Source organism: Cryptomeria japonica, chromosome 8 (assembly GCF_030272615.1).
Source record: "Cryptomeria japonica chromosome 8, Sugi_1.0, whole genome shotgun sequence".
NCBI classification, from domain to species: Eukaryota; Viridiplantae; Streptophyta; class Pinopsida; order Cupressales; family Cupressaceae; genus Cryptomeria; species Cryptomeria japonica.
The window spans coordinates 321,910,193-321,933,770 of NC_081412.1; the positions used below are offsets into that span (position 1 = coordinate 321,910,193).

The window sequence follows — 23,578 nt, forward strand, 5'->3', positions numbered from 1 at the left end:
CTCAAAAATTGAAAAACATAAAAAAATCACCTTAAAACCAAAAAAAGAAAATTCGCTGGTCAAAGATTTGAAAGCAAACCAAAACCATTAGATTGGGCCGAATTCCTAGTTGGCATATTTCAGTGGTATTAGAGCATGATCCTGCCAACCTGAGGGTTTTTGGGTGATTTCTATGTATCATGGAAGATTTGGAACATACAAATTTTATACACACAAAAGAGCTCAGGTAGGATTAAATTTTGGTTTAGAACATCCTGCAGAAGAAGATATGGCTGATATACCTAAGAATAACAGGAATGAGGGAAGACAAGATCGTCTTGATCTTGATGAGATTATGAGGAGCTTGGCTAATGCACAACCAAGAATTGTATAGGCACTAGACAGGCTACATGATACCTTAGACAAGATGGACTTGGGACGCCATAGAGATAGGTGTGATAGACACAACAGGTCAGTTTCAGTCGCAGGGAGCCGGGGCAGCAGCAGGGCTCCTTCATTGCTGGACAGTGCATCCATCTCACCTAGGCGTGATAAAGCTCAAACTAGGACAACTGACAGACCTATGCACCCACGTTTCATTCCTAGAGATGAGCCACCCCTGGTTGACCCACAGGAAGGCGTTGCATTTCCGGACATGGTCATGGTAGCCAGTGATGAGTGGGCACGACTTCTAGCACACGTCATAGATGCTTTTCCATTACATCAGTATTGTATGCAGCGTAGGGAGAATATGAGATTTCGTAATGATGAGATCCTAGACAGTAGCAGCAGAATACCGAGTTGACTCGAGCTACCAGTAAGGTTACCATGTCCACTTTTGTTGGGAGTCGTAAGATTAGTGCATGTGCCTGGGTGCACAAGCTGGACATTTTCCTGTCTTTGAAATCGATGCCAGAGGATGAGGCAATTTAGTTTGCCGTGTTACATCTTGAGGGTGTTGCATATCATTGGTGGCACCACGGCCTTGTTACACAAAATCATGCACTTATCCATTCATATACAGAGCTTACTGAGTGGTTGATCGCTCGTTTTGACTGTAAGGACGTGGAGCTTTATTACAGGGATCTAGCACTTTTGAGGCAGGCATGACATGTTGAAGCTTACATAAATGAGTTTCAACGCATTGCAGTCATGGTTCCGGAGATGCCAGATAGACGGGTGGTTATGCTTTTCATAGAGGGTTTACATGAGAGACTACACGGATTGGTCAACGCTCTCAAGCCTAAGACCTTACAGGAGGCCATTTAGACCACCCTTGACCTTGATACTACTCCTCCACCTTCCTCTCTTTTTAGCAAAACAATAAATCTTTCAAAGGTTCCAAACCTCTTTAGAGTTCTTCTACACAACTACCGAGTGCACCACCTCCTCCCCAAATGGATCTGGAATCATAGAATGAATTGAGGAAGAAATTTTGTTTCTCATGCGAGGAGCCATGGAAACCAGGTCATAGATGCATTGGGAAAGGCAAGGCACACCTCATTGAGGTCTTCTTTGATGGTGAGGATGAGCAGATACAAGATATAGGTTCAAAGGGTGGCAGTGATGAGGATGCATTGGCCACTGCCAATGTTGTGGTCGCTACCTTGTTAGGAGTACCCTGGTACTATCCATTTCTATTAAATGGATTACTTAAGGGGGAGCTAGTGGATTGTTTGGTGGACACTAGAGCTACATACAACTTCCTCAATGAAAAAACAGTTGTGAGACATGGATTATGTAGTGAGCCTAACCATATCTGACTCAAAACCATTCACTTGCTGCCCATGCAATTTTGTCAAACAGTTTGTATGCGAAGTTGTAGCTTGCTGATGTGAATTTCAGCTTGCTGTGTATGCTCTTAAAATCAAGTAGAAATGATGCAAATGCTTTGAAATGAATGTCAAAAGATCCAACAATAAGATGAGAATGAAATGCACTTGTCTTTACTCTTTTCAAATGCAAATACAAGAGTTCTTGAGGTAAAATGCATACCTACAGCCAAGTAGCATTTTTACAAACACTTTGCATGTAAACTGATGTGCATCTACAACAAATAGTCATTAACACAAGCACTTGGCATACAAACTAGGAAACTAATATGAGAGTAAACAATGTTGTCATTTAAACACCTGAGATATATGCATACATACTTCTGATTACAACTGCAAGTACTATGACTCCTAATCTAGAATATATGCAATATAAGGAACTTGGAAATTGATAGCAGCAGTACCAAATAATTTGATTCTCCACATGGGCTGATTTACTTCATTCCAAAATGCTATAAAAATCTTCTAAAATGCAAGAGAACCCTCTAGAATATTTGTTGGAATTCTTCTTGGCCCCTAAGGTCAAAATCGCCCTATACATAGGAGTGCCCAGCCAAGAGGAATGAAGCCTTTACAAGAGTCTGATACGACCTGGAAAGAGTGCCAGTAGTCACAAAATTTAAGCTCCAATATTGTCCTCAGGTCTGGAAATTAAAAACCCTGCAATGATTTGCTCAAACACTGAATTAAACTCCTCTTTAATGCACAAATTGAACCTCTGGATGAAGTCCACGATCAAGCAATGATTCAGCTGATATCTCACAGCCTTAAGATTGCTAAACATTGAAGAGGCTACGTTCTCCAATGTTGGATATGACAGAAAACCCTTGTCTTCTTCCACTGTTCATGAATGAAGAATTAACAATGCTCAATAATAATCGATTTTCCCTTTGGCAGCCTTATAAATCTTTCATGAAGTCGAATTTCTCCAAAAAGCTCATTAAATTGCATTTATTAAATTATGAGCTTGACTTTTTAATATTTTAATATAATCTCCTTGGCCTAGGCGTTCACACAATTAATTAAATGGCCCCCTTTTAATGATAAATGGACCTTTGAGTTATAAAGTGCAAATATAACATTAAGATATAACTTATATATTAATATTTGACTTTATTTCATTAAATGTTCCTTATAATATAAAGTCCAAATATTAATCATTATTATGCACTTATAATTAATTATTATTAAAGTATAACTTAAATAATAATTAAAATATCATAACTCCAATAATAACCATTATTTCTCAATTCTGCAAACACCATAGGGTAGCCCACTTCGTCCGTTGTTCATCCAACTGCCTTACTAAAAATAGTAAGGGTCCCTCTCGACCAAATACTAACTTACTATAAATAGTAAGTGTGTGAAACAGAGTCAAACGAAGGCCAAACTGAACCAAACGAAGAGCAATCCTGAACACTTCTGACCTCCGGAATGGGAATAAGTCTCCTGCACTGCCAACTGGGACCCTCTAACAGTCAGTCTTAGCCTACGAGGGCCAATAATAGGCTAATTCAATCAATAACCACATCATCCCAAAAAGGGGACATTACAGATTACCGGTTGAGAAATTCTCGAGATCTAGGGTGACAACTGCTAGTGATGGTACCTTGAGTTGCACTATGAGAGTTCCTCAACTTAGCCTTTAGTTGGGAGCTTATCTTTTGACTGTTGACTCCTATGTGATCACGTTAGAACAATACGATGTGGTTCTAGGCATGCAGTGGCTACAATCTATTGGTAGGTACACATTCGATTATCACAAGATGTAGTTGGATCGGATGGGAAGGAGATAGTGTTGAAGGCTTCATCGGATGATAAGCCTAAAGGAGTGTCATCATACAGGTTGGAAGTTAGTGATGATGCATCTTGTCATAGGACTGCTTTCTTGCATTTTGGGGCAGCTAATATTGAGCAATCCCAAAGGTTGAATGAAGGTTGGTTAGCAAAATCCAGACAAGCCAAGTTGATAGCTCATCAAGCCAAGCTTCAACTTCAGCACATTCATGATACTTTTCACCATATTGGTAAGGAGAAACAAGAGTTATCTAATTCTGATTTGCCAGCTGATATTGGTTATTCTCTACATGGTGTTGATGAATTTGATGATAAGACTCGTAGTGGGCTAGCCATTAATGAGTTATCCTTGATTGGCATAGAAGGTGTTCCCAATGCACCTTTGATTTTGTCACCAAATCCTGGTGATATAGCAGCACTAACGTTGTTGATAGGTGACTTCATTTCACTTGACTCCATATGGACTAGTCGCTACCCTAGTTGGAATTATGTTGCACTCCTTGATCTTTCATGGTCTACATCAGCTATCCAGTAACTTGGGAGTGTAAGGAAGTATGCCTATAGGATGGACTTGGAGTCAAAGATGGGTTTCCGGCATTTACATTGGTTTGATGTTATTCTTGAGGACATCTATGTTGCTGGTCAGAGTTATGATAGTGAGGTTTGGTGGCCCTTTGTGTTGGTTTATAGGCATACGGGAGTTCACCTTTACATTGTCATGATGTCCTATTTGCATGGAAGGTTACTTAAGGGTGATGGGTTGACAAACTTCTCCTTCAGCTATTATAGCAGGTTCTACATTTTGCTATGGGATCCGGGTATTGATTGGATGTCTGCATGGATTCCATGTTGTTGCTTCATTGATTGTGATGTATGGTGTTTTCATTAGAGTGGAGCAGCGGGTTGCAAGCAATTCCGGGAAGGGAGGACTGTAATGTCCCCACTTTCCTAGCTGATCATTAAGGAGTCGTAGATTCATTTGTTAGCCATCTCCGTAGGTGAATTTAGTGGACAAGAGATGATTTTGGTTGCAAAAGGTTTATACTTAGCCAATTTTTGGATTGGATGGATTTATATCATATGAACTTTATAATAATTCATTATAATGTTACTTTTCTATAATTAGACAATTTTATAAAGTAACTTTGTTAAAAGGGGATAAATGAGATGTTAATAAAGAAACATAAAGTCACCACTCTCTAGGAAAAAAAGGTGAAATAAAACTTAAAAAAAATGGTCCCATTCATGATAAATCGAACCCTCAAGCTGAGCGGCCAAGTTGGGATATTCCATTTGGAATCTTGGTATTTTAGAGCCCTAAGTTGAGTGTGGGATTTGGAGAAGGTTAAAAGAGGTTACGGGAAGGATTTGGCATTCATTATTCATTTGTTATTGATATTTTATTCCTTGGAGAGCTCTGCAACAGCAAGCTTGGTTGGAATTTCAGGTTGGGAACGAAAACTCTCAATCTTCTTCAGTGTTTCGATGAAAATCCACTCACTTGCAGCTTTGAAGGATCCTCTTTCAGGCCATTTGGGGTCAATATTTGGAGGAGCTTTTACATTTACAGCAAGTCTGAGACATCATCAGTAGATTTGAACAAAATGAAGGACATTTCCAGCATGATACATGCCAAATAATGCTGGCCGTACCATTCCCAGGAGGACTGTACCATCCATACTTGTCCTGTGAAGCCAAATAAATAAATCAGCGGGTTTTAGGATCAAAATTTGTTTGAGAATTCATTGTTGGGAGATAATAAAGACCAATCAAGGGTTCATTCAGGGAATTCATAGCATACTTGGACTATATCAGCATTTCAGTGGAGAAAAGTGGTTGATTTTGGAGACTTCTCCTGGCAAGAATCATAATATAGTACCTAATCTACTATTTCTTCATTCAGTTGTTTTTGGTAATTATATACTAGGAGAATAAAACACTTTGGAGCAATTTACAGCACTTGGGGGCTCTTGTATTGTCTAGTGCACCACTCCCAGCATCAAAATAAGCTCATCCAGGCTAGCGTGGATATCTAGTAGGCCAATTTTGGCTCTGGATGCCTTAAAAGGTTATTTATTTGAATTTTTAATTTGCTGGTAATAAAATCAAAACTCTGAGTTTTCAATTCAGTCTATTGTTCTTTCATGTATTGAATTCAATTTGTAATTCCTCATTGGCAAAATCAATCAAAAACCCCAAAAATTGAAAAAATAAAAAATTCACGTAAAAACCAAAAAAAGAAAATTCGCTGGTCAAAGATTTGAAAGCAAACCAAAACCATCATATTGGGTCGAATTCCTAGTTGGCATATTTCGGAGTGTAACAATACACACAAATATAGAAAAATAATCAAAATTTTTGCAAAATGTACAAAATTAAATATGAAACTGAGAACACATTACAAAACTGATGATTGATAACATTGAGAATTGTCTATGAATAGTAAGATCATAGATTTTAATGATAGTTGATAAATAAAAATTGGTTTATATGAATATCATAGTAGCTTCTAGCATTACAAAGTCTCAAAGTACAAATTAGCTTAAAATCACAACTAGAGTCTACAAGTGACAAATATTAAAATGACAAAATGGGAATTCCAAAAAAAGATATCCATGAATGGTTTTCATTTGAGCAACACGCTAAAAAATTAGAGTCATCATCTATTAGATGTCTTACAAACTCCTCATCACTAGAATTGTTGGAATAAACTGTATCCTTATCCTACAACGTGTGCCCAACAAATCCAATCTACAAATTGTGCTCCCCATCAATTTGTTATGACTCTTAAAGCTCTACACCCCACCGTGTCATTCGGATGTTCTTGCCATTAAATGTCTTGTGATCAATGAGACACTAGAAGCTATGCACAAGTTTTTATGCTCTTGTAGAGGTAAGAATGTTTATCTTAAGATGGTGGATCAAGCTATATGTGGACCAGTTTGTCTCTACAGCAAGGAAACTATAAATTTGTGAGAGAAGACAAATGGCAAGTGTGTGCAACAATCCAAAATGTCCATAGAGTCACCACCAACTATCTTGTTTTGTGCCAAAGTGTGCCTATCAATCGTAGTTGTAATATTGTAGTTTTCTAGTTCAATAAACTTTAGTTACTCAATTATAATCAATGAAGCATCTTAGGGACTGCATTTTCTTAAAGGCCTAAAGGAGGCCATTCCTCACCTTGTGGTCGTTAATGGGAATAACTATACTAGGTCTATCCACATACCACTATGGATTCAATGCATATGCAACCATGCATAGAGGAGTGCTCAATTTCTCCTAGGTTTTCTGGATGAAGGGATGAATATGCCCATTTTAGGATGCTAGGGCAGCTTCTCTATCACAAATGGCAACTTTAATTGGGCCAAGTATGCTATCATGGCTCTTGTAGATCTCCCCAAAACAAAGATTATTGAAAAGAGGGGATACAAAAGATGTACTGGAGAAAAACCTCGGGGACACATCCCCAAGGCACATTATGTATGTCATAATGGATAGATGTATATGACATTATGTATGGTATATATGTATATGTATCATTTATATATAAATACATGTATGTGCATATATACTAGTAAATATGAACACACACATATATGTGTATATACCTATCTACCTATTATATATGCATCTGTATGCATCACTTGTAATGCCCCCTTCCTAGCAAGTTTCAGTTATGAGGGTTGTCTATCACTGGGTTCTTGTAGACTAATAGGGATGATTAGAGGACCCAGGTTGGGTTCGTCTTGAGGACTAGTCAGCATGGTTGGAGTGATCAGAGTACCTTGGGAGTGATTGGTAATATTGGCTATGTTAATTGTAACTTTATTATTACAGTTGCAAATGATTGTAACTTTAATTTAGGGTAATGAAATATAAGTGACTTTATAATTAAAAAAACCTAAAAAGAGAAAAAGAAAAGTCACTTAACTTGGATGCCACTCCAAGTAAGCTGGAAATAATAAAAATAATAAAATTAGATCAGATTTAAGTGAGAAACCCTAAACAGGTGTTGGGAAAAGGAGAAAACCCTAATTAGGGCATAAGGAATGAAAGTGCTATTAAAAGTCATTTGGAGCTCATTTTTCATGCATGCTGATTATTCTTCTCTCATAAGGAATTTGCTGGAGCAGCTTGACTTCTTGGTTTTCTTGGCTTTTGAGGACGAAATCCCTCAAAAGATTACAGTAGCTATAGGATTGAGAGACATCGCAAGGCTATTTGCTGATAACTCCATTTAGGGTTTGTGCTGGAGTTGAATGTATACAGTTTTGTGAAGTTTTTGGTTGGAGCTGCCTCCTTGCCAGGCCGTACCATTTTGCAAGCATTAGAAGACTGTGTTTGCCTTGTTTGGGTGTGGAGACTGTTCATTTTTGGGCGAAGGAAATCAAATTTTCATGTGAGTGTGAAGACAAGAGCTTGAGGGCAGATTTCTTATGATATTTTGAAACATACAACTACTATTTCCTTGTTGTCCTCCAACCGTACCAGCTAGGACTAGGCATGGGTTTCCCTTGGCTAAAGCGCCTAGGGTTTTGACCCTAAATCACTACCATTTGAGGTGTCCCACTCTTAGGGTTTTCTGTTTAGGGCCTATACAGTGGAGATACTAGGATTTGCTGCACTCTAAAGGAGTTTGTTGGTCACCTGCTTGCTGCAACAGTCATTTTTCAAAACTATATTTTCATGTTTTTCAAGAAATATACTAGTCTAATGTACTTCAGATTTTTTGGGTATGTTAGTGTAATGGTGGGAAAATGGTGAATGATAGATCAAGAAGGAAACTACCCTTTCCCTCAAAGAGAGATGAGGGTTTCTCTATTGATTACCATTCAAGCACTTTTCACCATGTTACATTAGGAAGAGGAGAGGATAATTCACTAGATTCAATCTCTCCACATGAAGATGGTAGATTGAATTCTGAATGAATTGGGAATGTTAAGTTGATCCCCTCTTCCTTGTTTGAAATGGAAAGGAATTGATTGAATTATGTAGTGCAAAAGTGACAAAGAATTGATTATAACTTGAGATTGGAATATGGGATGAAGCTGTGCACCTGGATCTGGTAGTAATATGTCGAGACGAAGTCGCCCTACGAATTTGAGGAAAAGTTGTCCAAACCGTGGCGGGAATGTACACGGTCCTCCAAAAAATCCGCAAAACAAAAAGGGTTTTTCCGCCTCTGCAAATGAAGCCTGAATCTGAAGTACAACTGCGCACCTGCAACCTATACACAGAAAAGAGAGGAAAATGGGTTGGGATTGGGGATTTGCCTTTAGATCAAACCCCAGTTTTGGAATTAACCAAGTAATGAAAGAAAATACTTGCAAGTAGATGTAAATGAAAGACTAAATTGTAAATAACCTCAAGGGAGGTTGTAGTAGCAACGTTGATAGAAATGCTTGTGTGGAATTGAATGTTGGAATCAATCTCCTCTTCAATGGTTGAATCCTTGACTTGAATGCAACACCTAGCCTTGAAGGGAGACTTGAGAATGCTCGATGCTGGAAAAGAATGCTTGATCACTCCAATCTTATCCAACCTTAACTTATCCAACTTGTGCGAATGAGAGGACGAATGCCCCCTTAAATACAAGTTAGTGGATCTGATTTTCGTCACGAGCCGACATCGGGGGAGTTTTCCCACCCGATGTGTTGGATCTCAAATCAACAGATTGGATAGATTCTAAGGAAATGCCAACTCCTATGATCAAATCCTCCAATTGACTTGGCCAACTTATAGAGTGAACCTATTTGGTTACTAACTCCCTCACTTTAGGCTTTTCAAGACCTAGGTGGGTATACCTATTCACTAGTGGCTTTCGATGACTAATGCTTTTTATAGCAGATTGAGTATCTTTGTCTAAATTCTTCCTTGCCTCAGAATGGCATAGTTTCCTAGGAGAGGTGATTTTAGATGAGTTCAAGATTGTTGTTGTGGAAGTTATTCGATCTTTGTACTTGAAATTTATATGTATGTATACTGTTGCTAATTGGTTCTATGAATCCTACCCACTTATCCTATAGTTTAAATGCAAAAGTAATTAATATGGTAAAGGTTGTGATTTGTGAATGACCAGTGTCTTTCCTGTTATTTGGGCTATAGAGTCTTATATTTCTCTAGGGCTTAATGTATGATTTGTGAGACAGTTTTTAAACCTACCCCCTTTGGTAAATTTGTCAGTTACTGTTTCTTATGAGATCTGCTAAATGTTTATATCATAAACCGCCTGAATGAATTTAACCCTAACCTTAAGGGACCATTCACGGAAGAACTACAAGGAACAATTACAAGCCACGAGTAGATCTTTTTAATCCAAATTTATAACATAGGAACATAGACTTCGCTGTAAGAATACGAATGACCTTATCTCCTTTAGGTAATATCACAAACAACTGCCTACATAAAATGAGATAATCCACAACACATATGCAGAAGAAAACGACTGATTCTATTAAAAACTTCAAAATGGTACAATAGTATGCCAGAGGCTATAGTATCTGTCTAGTATCTAATATTCTAATAATGTATTCATTTTACAAAATTTGCTCATATAAGTATGTGAGCAACACCTATTCTATGAGAAGTTATGTCCCTTCATATCCAATGAAAAGAGATCAAACACTGCCTGGTTGATATGTGGGGCTACATCTTCATCCTGGTCAAATCTAGCCATGGCTTTCTCCTTAATTCGTGCAAATTCTTTTTGCCAATGCTTTAATGGAGTTAGTTCGCCTTCTCTGTAGACAATCGGTATTGTTGCAACACAGTCCTCGTCCAATATTTGGAGATCTTTATTCAATGTGTCTGCATATTTGTTGTGCTCTACCAGGTATTGATTCTCTTGAACTTTTTCTTCTACAGTCATGGCCTCATTATCCTTCAATACATCTTGCAATCTCGCCCTCAACCTCTCATGCTCTTTTAGAGCTTTCACAGTCCCTGTGTATACTTTCCAATATTGGTTAGCATATGGCAACATAGCTTTGAACTTGTGGTCAATGACATCATTTGCCAATTTGTTGATCTTCTGTTGGGCATTGGTCAATTGCTTTGCTAACTTTTCAGCCTTTCTCCTACAGTAGGCAGCATTTGATATAGCATCTAAGACCCTTTGGTCGGGTTGAAAACCCATATTTGGTTCATCTCCCCCCATAATAGGAGTCTTTTGTGACAACTGTCCTTGTAGCCTCTGGATTTATTCAGTAGCCTTCTCATACAAGCCTTTGTAAGTGCTGTTCTCCCTGACCAAAAACTCTGTCTGTTCTTGATTTAGTTTTGCTACATCCAAGTTCAACCTGGCTGTGATTCTGGGATCAGTTTTCCCAACTTGTTGGATCATCAGGTGGCCAAAAGCTTGATCTGTATCAACAAGTATGGGTCTCTTCTCCTTCGGATACAAGGCCCACATCATGAGAGCCTTTTGATCTAGATCATAGCCTGAGCCCATAAAGATCTTATCTATCTCATCTAGCATGATCTGCTTGTTGGGGTCTTGTTTCTTGAGGAAACTATCAAACAGTAATGCAGACCTCATGTCCCACCCCGAGTAGATTAGCACACCAGCATCCTTGAGTAGCTGCCTTCCTTTCTCAGGTGTCATTTCTCTCATAGCAAGGTCCACCTCTCCTTGTAACCTTTGGACTTAGTTCTTCCTCTGTTTTCTCTTTCATAATATTCCTAATCTGTATTCCTTTATGCTGGTATAAAAATGTATTGAACTCTCTAGAGGAAATGAAATCATTATCAGCAATGAAATCTTTATGTTCAAATATCCTTATGTCTCTAGCATCCTAGACATTGTACTGTCCTGTCATCAGATCCATCTGCACACCTCCCTCAAATTCAGGAGGATATTCTTCTCTAGGGGAATCAACTGGAATAACATTAGAGATGGATTGAGGAGACAATTGAGCCAAGGGCTCTGTATCCCTGATAGTTTTGATGTGCTCCCCATAGACATAGGCAGGCACTCCCTCAAGCCACTCGAGCTCATGCTCCATAAGTTTGTTTGTTGCGTCTAAGGGATCTTTGATGTTTTGAAGCATGTCCTCGTTTATTCTCCCTTAGAAGAGTTTCCATTTGTAGGCTTGTAACACTCGCTCATACTTAGCCCTTTTTTCATTAGCTTCTTCCCTTTTCATGTTTCTGATGAAATCATCAGGTATGAGCGACAGATGCTCTCCAGCCTTAAGTTTTTGGGATGACCTTGCTGCCCCTATGTATCCCTCAGGATCAAAGTTTGGCCTGGGGTCACTTTCCACCATCTTATAATAATTCAATTTATTTTGCAGCAAACCATAACTCTTTGAACTTTTGACAATAAAATCTGAAAACACCAGTAATCCAGGCACAATGGATTGTTTTCCATGATCAGTTAAGTGTTGGGCACTTACTATTGACAATTGCCTGACAATCTCTGGGCATGCCACTCTGTTAGGTACGGTGATAGGCAATACATATGGTTTTTCTTCAAATCCATACACTCTTATTTGAGTGCAATCCAAAAAGCAGTAAAAATCTCCCCAGTTGTGCTCAATTGCGGTGTTTTCGCTAGAATCCTTTGGCCTTAAGAATCTTTGAATTTCAGGAGACAAGGCATGATCACACGGGTATCCCAACAATCTGTATAGTGTCTTAACAAAGTACTCCTCGAAATGCCAGTACTGGTTGTTGCTGTATCTTTGGTCCCATGAAGATATCCATAGTTGCACAGGCTTCCTTATCCCAGCCTTATCATATGCCCTGATGCATAACTCATCTGGCCATAGCCCTTTGTCTTGTCCAACATACAACATCATGTGCATAAGAACATAATAGTACTTGAAATGCACATTAATCACATCTCCTTTCAGTTTTTCTAGTCCATGATTGATGGCATCAACAAGATAAGTAGAAAAATCAAATAACTGGGGATCTTTAGATTGCAAATCTGCATAGATGACCATGGTCGCTATATCCATCAAGGGATGAGCCTCTATTCCTAGAACCTGAGCAGCGCAGTAGTATGTATACTTGAAGTAGGGATGAAACGAATTGACATCATAGTGAGCTTTGTCATCTTTACCCAATGGTACTATCGATCCTGCAACCCTGGGTCTATGGATAGGGAGTCTCCACCTGTTATAGATGTCCTCCAAGTTGAAGTACTCTTGTGCCAATTTCTTAGTATCAATTTGCTCTTCGAACCCCCAATCCAGATTAAACATAGTATCAACAATTTCCCTAGTAATTGATAGTATTGGTTCCCGCGTGTAATCATATATAGTTTTGGTCTTGGGGTCATAATTGTTGGCTAGGGATTTCATAAGTTCAACATTAACAAAGAGATTAGCTACTGCTAGTTTTCCCAAATATAGTCGCCATAAATTGTTCATGGGTTTAGGTGTGTTCCTTCTGATATACCCAAAAATAAACAACTCATGGCCTCTTATCTCCATCCATATATCTCCAAGATGCTCAAATCTGTCTTCTAAACCCTCCTCATCAGTCTTAACCTTTTTAGACCTGAGGCTTGACGAGGGACATTGATCAATCAAATCTTGGGCCAGTGAACGCCCTTCCCTCTTTTGTCTCTTAGGTTTATCATCTATAGATTGGGTTTCTTTTGCTTTCCTAACCTTGCTGGTTTTCGAAGATGACGGCTTCATTTTAATTATAGGGTTCTGAGTGTGAAGAACGAACTTGAATTCCGAGGGCTTCTCTTGTGAATCCAATTCCGAATTGTCTGGTTTTGAATCGCTCTCTGTGAATTCTCTTAGGCACTGTCAGCAACGTATCCTTCTTCATCAATTTATTGAAAATTTATGGTGAACTTACCAGTTAATAATTCCAGTTAAGCAACAGTCACATAGGTATTCATTTTGAACTTATGGTGATGTGACTTTACTGAGATTTGTTTTGATCTTCGCGGCAACAGGCAATCATTTGTCTAGCAATGTTTCGAATTTTCCATCGACGCTTATTTAACATTACACCTGCGCTGCACTTCGATGAAATCATATGTCTCAATGGCTTTACCTTATGTTTCCCCGAAACATCATATTCCATCGACATCATTCTTTACTTAGGTGAAATTGACATCATCGCCGGCACATCTCTTAGTCTCATCGATATCCTCATTTCATCGAAGCCTTGTTTTAAGTGTCTGCATCGATGTAATGTTTTATCAGTTCATCGAAATCTTGCTTTCAATGAAAATCCTTTTATCGCTAAGTCCCTCCATTGTCTTATCGATGTTAGAATTCCATCGAAACAGTTTTTCATTATCCAGCCCTTGTACTAGCGTCGATGAAATTTCCCCTTTCGGTAAAAGAAGAATACTCTCCTTCGACTTCTTATGTTTGGCCGATAACAAGTCATCAATGGAAATTTCTCATCGATCCTTTATCCTTCAATGAGAAAGCTATTTTCGGTCAACATCTTTTGTGCCTCTTCGATACGCTCTCAAAATAGCTTCGTCGATAAAGTATCCATTGGTTCCTTCGATATTACTCTTTCGGCCAAACTTCCTCCCTCGGCGAGCTGTTCACATGTCTCATCGATACCGTAGTTTCATCGATACCCTTTATTTTATTGGTGGGACCACTTCTGATTTCCTCGATGTTCTTTCTGTCGATGGAACTAATGTTTTCGGTGAATCCCTTTGGAGATTCATCGTGGCCAAGGTTTGTTCGATAAGTCACTTTATCGATAGGATATTGGTAGGTTTCTTCGATAGAATCATTTCGGTCAGACTGGGCGTTTCGATGAAGGATGAACACCTATTACCGACAGCTTTAGTTTAGGCGATGACTTAGGGATTTTTGGTATCAGTGGGATTTTTAGGGTCTCTATCGAAATTATCAAGGACATATTTAGCCTTTTATTATTCTTTTCAAAAAATCATCTTAGCTCCCTATAAAACCATGGATTTTTACATTTTTAAATCTAATGCTCAACACGATGCATAACCAACAATGCAACCCTAGGAAGGGTCCTGCCCCAAAATAGGGTAGGGCCACGCCCCTGTCCAAGGGGGGACAGTGGCGTCACGCCCCTGTCCTACCCCTTTCTCCAGGGCAGAGTTCAGGCGGGGTGATGCAGAGGCCAAGGAAGAAGTTGTTTTCGCAAGCTGAGCAATCTTTGGTCTCCAATCAGGCTAGAGGATTTGAACTCGCATGCGTGAGGACCCTAATGCAATCGAAAATTGCTAGGGTCGCAATTTTATGACAATACCGTTAGAAATTGATAGATAAGGTATTTTATGATGTAGGTCACTCTTATTCTCCTCAAAACTTGTGATTCCAGATCTGAAATTAAATCTGGAAAATATTGTTGGAGGTGATTTGGTGTTTCCATTCATATATGACATTTATTGTTGATAGAACTGTCTGGGTATTTGTTACATCAATTTGTGAATTTTTTTTTGGTGCATTTGTTACAAGTTCATCTACAAATCAGAATAGAAAGAAAAAACAATATAGTTTGTGATTTGCAGCATTCCAAATTAGGTGCGACATTACATCACCTGATAAACAGTTGGATTTTCTCGTGATTAAAAAATTGATCATTAAAATTATTCTTTAAGGTGATAATACAGATAAGTGTTTTCTAATAAGGTAAAAGATGTATTTAAGGCAAAGAAACGAGAATCGCCATGAATCGCCTAAACTCAGCGAGTCCGAGTCCGAGTCCGAGTCATGCTCGCCGAGTCTCTCGGACTCGCACTCGTCCGAGTCTGGCAAGCAAACTCGCCAGATTCGCCGAGTTGGCGAGTTTGGCTCAAACTCGCCAAACTCAACGAGTCCCGAGCCCCAAACTCGGCTACTGCCTGGGTTAAGTAAAATGACAAAAAAAAACATTTTAAAAAGTTTTTTTAAAATGAATGGTCTCGTCTTTGTTCACTACAACCTCCACCTGAGAATGAGAAAAATTAGGGTTACAACATGTCAGCCAATAGAAAAATAACACCTGACGCCTTTATTAAATAATAAGTTTTTTTGGCCTCGCGGGGTGCTGCCCCTCGACCCCGCCCTGTATTGCGGCAAGGAGCACGCAAGGGGCGATGCCCCTTGACCCCACCTTGGGGGCGCTGCCCCCAAATCCCCGTCGAAAAATATGGGGGGAAACTGTGTCGATAGAAGTAGGGAAAATTTAACCTTCGAGTCTGACACTAATTGGATCGACTAGATAGATATAGAGGCTGAGACGGTAGCCATGGCAGAGGAGGAGCGGAGAGCACGAGCACAGACAGGAGATTCAAAGGCAGCTAGTGACATGGATGTTCCTGATGTTGGTGAGCATGGCATGGTGTCACGGGGAGCGGCTATGGCTGTCGAATCATCCAGGACCTACCTTAGACGCCTTCGCAGGGGGCCGGGGCCGGAGGGTGTTGCCGTGCAGGCTCCTTTGAGCCATAGGCTTGTACTTGTATTTACCTTTGGTATTTGTATGAAACATTTGATGATGATCATATGATGACATGGATTTTTTATTCCATGAGTTTTGTAATATTGTATACATTTGACAATATTTATATATCTATGTTTGTTATTTCCTTCAGCTACAATTTGTGTTTATGCTTATGTGATTGATGTATACTTGTGTATGTAATCAAATGAGCCGAGTTTGATGATGTTATTGTGTCTTTAAGGTGTATTCAATAAAGGGTGCCTGAAACAAGTTTTAAATCTTTAAAAATCTCTAAATTTCTTGAGTTTTTCACTTTCCTAAGTCCAGTCGAGTCTGAAGCCGAGTCTGACTCTGAGTCCCGAGTCTGAGTCCGATTCGGCCTTGCCGAGTCCGAGCCGAGTCCGAGTTCTGTTTCTTTGATTTAAGGTGATTATCATGGTTTTGGGTGGAAGGTGGTGGCAAGTTGTGTGATAGCTTATTGATGGTAGGTCATGGATATTTAGGAGTGATGATTGAATTTGATGGGAAGGGTGCAAGGACTGCTTTTGATGCTCCTCTTCCCAATGGTTTGTTGTTACATCATGCTTGAATCCATAGTTGAAAAAGTTATGACTTGGCAAAACTTAGCTCACCCAAATTTGAACTGGACTAGGCAACTTGCCAAAAGTCGGTGAATTCTTCGAACATAAAGAAAACATATAATTACAAGATAAAATCTTAAAAACCATGCATAATAAATCATAAAATGGATTGACAACTTGTAATTGATAACGGATAACTAGTAACTTATTAAGTAGTTTTCTATTCATTCATAATTTCAGAGATCAACAAAAAATTCAATACACAATCACACATCATTGATTATTGATAATCATCTTTCATAAGTTCGTTGTTATTAGTTGTTTTTTTTGTTTTGTTCGGTCATTGTTATTAGTTATTGCTTATTACTAATTAGTCAAGTTAAATTGTTCACTAGTCATATGATGATAAATCTCAAACAGCATTACCATATTGGCCAGAAAAGCATCAAGATTCAAAACACATCATAGTGATCGGTGGGGACTATATCTCATGCTGCTACATCAGCTGCCGCCTTTCCTCATATGAAGAAAGAAGAAACATATTCTCTTGTATAACATTGGGTTCTTTTTGACAACAAAATGGAACATCTCTTCTAGAGATCATGCAAGATGGTATTTGCAGTAGTTGCTGCCTCTGGTCTTTTCTCAACAATAAGGATACAATTTTTGTCTAGTTTCTCTCTAGTTTTGCATGCTTCAAAACAGGGTCCCTGTTCATAGATGCCATATCTTCAAAAAAATTGAATCAGAAACCCTAGCAAAAATCTAAAAATGTAAACTCTAGCAGCTGGATAGGTGCTAAATAATAGAAAAAAAAAAGAGAATAAGAAAACCCTAGAATGAGAGGGAAAATAAAACAAAAATCGGAAAATAAAAAACATAGCAGGGATATATTTTAGGTTTCAATGTTACATACCCTGCAAATGCTGCCAAAAAAATTGTTAACTGCCAAATCAAACCAAGATCGTGCAAAATCAATTCCAAATGCTCCATATGTTGTCAACATGACCAGGAAGTGAGTATGGAAGAAGAAATTGTGAAAAAATGAAGTGTTTTATGCATTGATGGGCAATTTATTAGCTTGGGCTCATGTCTTTTTTCAAAGACTAAATGATTTAATTTTAGAAGTAAAATCACAAGTGACTTGCCCAAGTAATTTTCTCGTGAGTACTTGTGTGAGTTGACAATTTTTTTTGCAGTTTTAAATCTATTTTTGAAACCTCTTTTTTATGGGAGTATGTTTGGCTGTGTAGTGCAAATATGTCATTTGGTTTGATGGGGGAAGCAAATAATAATAGAAATAAGTTAAAATTGGGTGATAGAATAATGGAGGAAGATGGAGCCTCATAAGAGTCCAGAGGTGCTGACTGCTACAATTGTGGTGTTGAGGTTTGTGGATTATATCTTGTAGGAAATAACAAATCCCTATTTGAGAATTTGGATGCTTTGAATGTGGTCTTTGGTGAATGGCGTGAATGGGAAATCATTAATGAATATTAGAGTAGCTAGGAGATGGATGTAGCCTTGCCTCTTTTTTAGTTGGATGAAGATTTTTGGGAATTGAGCAACAAAGATTTGCTTTTCCTTTTGGTGAACATGCCTAACAGTATTTTATTATCTAAATAAATGGTTCTTTTTAGGAGCATCTCTGCTTTTTTGTCTTGTGAAAGATAAATATTTTTATTATTGGAATTTGGTCAACTTTCAGTTACTAGAATCCAGTGCTTTGATGCTTTTTTGCAGCTCTTAGGTGCCTAACCCAAGTTACTTTTAGCAAAATATCTATCTTTCAAGATTTCTAGAGAAAAATTACATGATTACAAGTTACTAATTATTCTTATAGAGATCACAATTAATTTTCCAGTCTTCATGAATTTTGGTCCAAGTATGCATACCTCAACTTTTAGATATTCAGAATAATATCACTGCCAATGCTGTATCCTTTGGTGCCACAAAAGTAACTTCTTTGTTATTGCATTGGAGCCAAGGCAAGGTTTGTCACTTGGGACAGACGTTCGATTTCATTCTTGCAGCTGATTGGTATGCTTTTCCTCTTCTTACCACAATCACCAAAAAAAAGTCGTAGGTGTCTTCTTTTGTTGTTTGTATTTGCCCCTTTGTGTTTATTATATAAGGATTCAATACTAAAAATTGTAGGTTTTGAAAACTGTGTTTAGCTTTTTTGAGTTGGAGAAGGTTATAATTTTTTTTCCAAATGTTCCACATGCTTGTGCTTATTTTTGCTGTATATAATAATATTATTCAAAAAGATTGACACTTCATATCATGCAACAAGGATGCCCGTCATACTTAAAGAAGAATCTTGGCCATTTAATAGGATAAAATTCTATTCGAGGACTTCATAATGACCTCGATTGGAATAATAGTTGTTTTAAAGTCCTTTTTCGCAAATTGTATCGAGCTTTATTCTACTGATAGTTACTTATACCCAACGTCCTTTTCTATCGCTATGAAACATAATATGAAAATATCCATGACTTGAATCTATTTTTTTAGAAAAAATGTAACTTCTTGCTCATGTCTGGGAAAGGTGTGTAGGTTGATGATAATAAACAACCCCTTTTTGAAAAGGCCATGGCCTTCTTCTAGCTCCCATATCCTTGAAATCTAAACTCAAATTTCAGATCTGGTATATCCAATGAGAAAAATTAGACTTGTAACTGAAAAATAAATTGAATGAATAATTCAATAATCAGATAATGTATTCAACAATATACAAGCGTATATATAGAGATTACAAGACGACGTTCTAAATTAAGAACAAGTCGTTTAAAGTGAACTACTAAAAAGCTAAACGCTAAATAAAGCTTAAAAGCTAATTAACTAAAAAGAAAAAGCTAAATGCTAAATAAAGCTTAAAAGCTAATTAACTAAAAAGCTAAATGACCATTAAACAAGGAACTAAATATAGGTGACTAAAATATAATTAAATATTCTAATACCCTCCCTTAATGGTCATTCTATCTACTAACTACCCTACAGAAGACACTGCAAAACTTTTGATCACAAATGAAATAACACTCTGCCATGGTGGAGACCCTCCCTGGATCTAAAAGTGTAAATGACCAAAAATACCAGAATCCATCCAACTTGACGTTGGGTAACCAAATTGAAACCTGAAACCATGATTTTGAGGAAAATCGGCAAACTCTCCAAAACTAAAGATATAAATCATCATTTTTGTGGAAAAAATGGTAAAAAACCCTAAATCAATTTTTGAGGAAAAAATCAAACAAAACCTTGAAACTTCTCATGGCAAGACCCAAAACATCACGTGATAAGACACCAAACATCACACGGTAAAACATCAGACATCACGTGGGAAAACACCAGACAACATCATGTGGTAAAATACTAGACATCACATGGTAAAACCCTGATTTTTGAGGAAAAAATCAAGCAAAACCCTCCCATGATTTTGTATGGTGGAAAATCAGAAAACCCATGCAAGCTTTTTGCAGATGACAGATAATAATTTTTAAGGAAAAAATTCTAAACCCTGCGAACATTTTTTGAGAAAAAAAAATGTGAAAACCCTCCCATGATTTTTTGTGGAAAAAATCAGATTACTGATAGATAATTTTTCAAGAAAAAATCGTGAAAACCCTCCCATGATTTTTTGGGGAAAAAAAATTTAAAAACCCACAAAATTAGCAAAAATCGTTGACTGTTTTTAAATTTCAAGACAAATTTGTTGGCACAAAATTTGAGGCATTGAAAATGAGGCAGACAAAAAAATCTGAGACCAACTCAGAAAAGCTCTCGAAAAACGCACCAAGAATCTGAAATCAAAATGCAAATCTGACGGCTCAAAAATCGAGGCATAGAAAACGATGCACCTAGAAAAATTTGACGACGACCCAGTTGAGGTCTTGAAAAACTCACCAAGAATTTGCAACCAGAATAAAATTTCAACTTGAACTGAAGGGTCAAAACCCTAGTCGAAAATTGCAGAAACCCTAAGAAAATTTTCAATCTGCAAAAAAAAAACCTTCAGGTTGCAGGCCCAAAAATCTCCAAAATCCTAAAAAAAACATAAACTGCTGCCAAGCACAAAGAAATTTGCCCACGAACCAGAAACCGTCAAAAAGCCTTCAAAAAAGCAAATAAAAAAAAGTCTGGAGAATATCCAGAAAGAAGGCCATGAATTTTTATTAAAAAATTCGCCAAACTTTAAAGAATATCATCGACCCGCTTTGATACCATGAAAAATAAATTGAATGAATGATTCAATAATCGAATAATGTATTCAACAATATACAAGCATATATATAGAGATTACAAGATGACGTTCTAAATTAAGAACAAGTCGTTTAAAGTGAATTGCTAAAAAGCTAAACACTAAATAAAGCTTAAAAGCTAATTAACTAAAAAGAAAAAGTTAAATGCTAAATAAAGCTTAAAAGCTAAATGACCATTAAACAAGGAACTAAATATAAGTGACTAAAATATAATTAAATATTCTAATAGTAACGAGGATCCCCTCAAGTATATGCAACATAGCCCACATAACCATGATAGACAAAAAATTATCCACTTAAATTGAATGGTTGAAATCTCAAGGTAGAGAACCCACCCATGGTTAAGATTATAATGTCTAGATGTAACACATGTTATGACTGCTCAAGGAATTTAAATGCACTCATTTTCTGCATCCAAAACACTCAGGCATTGGGTGCCGAAAAACTATTGGCCAACTACAGTAGTAGATATCTTGATGACTTGCAGGGTCAGTTTATGCATATCCAAGCTCTGCAAGGAAGCCTCTCCATGAATCCATGGTTCTCCACTTTCAACACAATTGATGATGATACCATTGTGGGTGAGACTGCCTCTGCTACCTAGTGAATACTGGCAATAATTACCCCTAAGAAAAGTAGGGAGCACTATTGGGAATATCTTTGACCCCCAGTTTCACCAAGCAACAAGAATTTTTTAAATTATGCTAGAATCTGCATAAATGTTGACATAGAAAAGTCTTTTCAAGACATAATATATTGCTGTAAATGGGATGATTGGACAGGAGTGGTTCACAAATTATTGGAAGCCTTTGACAGATCTATGATGAACATAGATATCTAGCTAGAGTATGCCGTACAAAAAAACCATTATCAACTATTCACAAAGCACCAGGAATAAAAGAGCCTCTATGAGACAAGTGCCAAAAATTAAAGATGATGAATGAACATCTGGTGACAAAAAGAAAACAAATCTAACCCATGTCAACTCATCATCGGAATTGATCAAGCCATTCCATTACCACCCATTCCATAGTAGATTGGAAAGAAATTAACTTATCATAATAGATTGAATTGAGAAATACTCAAATTCATCAACAAATTAATCTTATAGCTAATCGTGATTAGCCTAACTATCGTTACCCTATAATTTGATGTGAAGCTCAAACACTAGGATTGATCTTAGCTAGGTTCATTCTTCATTGCATATTTTAATAGGTTTGACTAGTGGATACAGATTGCACTGAAGAAGTTATTGAGTTCATTCTTGTTTATTGCATGTTGAGGGTTTTCAAGTGAAACTAATTCTTGAGTTTATGTGGTATCGTTTGGCCTTTCTTCACTACAGGGTTTAGTTACAGGCATTTCCATTGGTTATTGGTGGAATTATTGGTTATTACAATTCTACTTTGCCTTTACAATTGCTCCAATATCTGTCTCTCCATTATTATACTTGGAATTGGGCTCTAAAACTTGGCCATTTATTTTGTACTTTTGAATTGCATCTTGTAGATTATTTAGCATGTTACAAGGATGTTTTGAATTTGAAAAGAGTAATAGGGGCACACTTTGGAAATGTTGTACACAACTTGTCTTCGTGTTAGTCCATTTTTGCACTTTTGCTGGGCATGTATGATATAGTTTTGTTCCAGTTTTTCATTAGTCTTCTGCTTTTGAGATGGGGTTTATAGTCACTTGAATATGTATGCAAAAATTATGACCTGACTGCCGAGTGTTTTTTTCTTACAGCACATTTTTTGAGGAATTTCATCTAGGACTTGCACTTACTTTAAAGAGCCTATTAAGATTGTCAAAGACTTCAAGAGCTATTTTCTTTAGCCCAAGACGAGGCAAATCTCTGGATTTATTTCTGCAGGTTGTTAGAAACTTAGACTTACATGTCAAGGTCGTTGAAAATTATAACAACCGTATATGGGAACTACAGAATGAATTTATGGAACAAGAGAATTCCAGTTGGCCCAACTATGATAAGGAGCATTGCTATCCTTTGTTGATAATAATATCATTGGAATCAGAATTCTTATGCTTGAGCCTATCAAGCTGAATGCTAAAGAATGAATTGACACATACCATGTTTTATCTATTAGAATTCTTTTAAATTTCTAATGCTACCGGGAAAGCCCAAAATGCACATTCTTGATAAATTTATAATAAATAAAATGTTAATTTCAGATAATCTTGAAATTCATGTGCTATCTTTGAAAGAAAAAATCCACAATTTACATTTGTAGATGCAATGTGAAGCGTAATTTTGAAAAGATGGTAAATACTTTTCCCATTCAAATTTATTTGCATTCTTTATAAAACTTGGAGGATCGCTTATATGTTTAGGAGGAAGGTAGTTGGGGAGGGGATCATTGTTGCAAGTGTTTGAGACACATATTCTAAGTTCCCTTGCATCTTTCGATTTCACAGTATCATTCATAACTTTAGCTAAAGATTCTATGTAGTACCCAAAATGAATGGTGTTGTCGTGAGATTTTGGGATCACTTTAATACCCACGTGTGAGGGTGTGGAACAAATTCCCTACTTTCTTTGAAAGTGAGGAACATTTTCTACATCTTCATGTCTTTGAGTGTATTCAAAGCATTTTGAACTATTATAATTTTTATTTTTTTTGGGAGTTCTTATTGACATTTTGTGGTTGCCACTTGCATTATAACGTGTTTGTGTGTGTATAATCTAGGTTAGGCACCTAGGAGATGATAAAAA

The 23,578-nt window shown here is 37.4% G+C and overlaps 1 protein-coding gene across 2 annotated transcripts in view; it reads left to right on the top strand.

The window, feature by feature from the left end:
• Positions 1 to 23,041, top strand: part of LOC131061537 (calmodulin-lysine N-methyltransferase) — a 197,140-nt gene extending 174,099 nt beyond the window's left edge. For both annotated transcript variants that reach the window (XM_059209799.1, XM_059209800.1), the window contains exons 6-7: positions 18,493 to 18,625; positions 22,594 to 23,041. In XM_059209799.1, the coding sequence (XP_059065782.1) occupies positions 18,493 to 18,625; positions 22,594 to 22,909 (449 nt within the window). In that variant the 3' untranslated portion in view covers positions 22,910 to 23,041. The remainder of the gene's footprint in view (positions 1 to 18,492; positions 18,626 to 22,593) is intronic.
• The last annotated feature ends 537 nt before the right edge of the window (positions 23,042 to 23,578 follow it).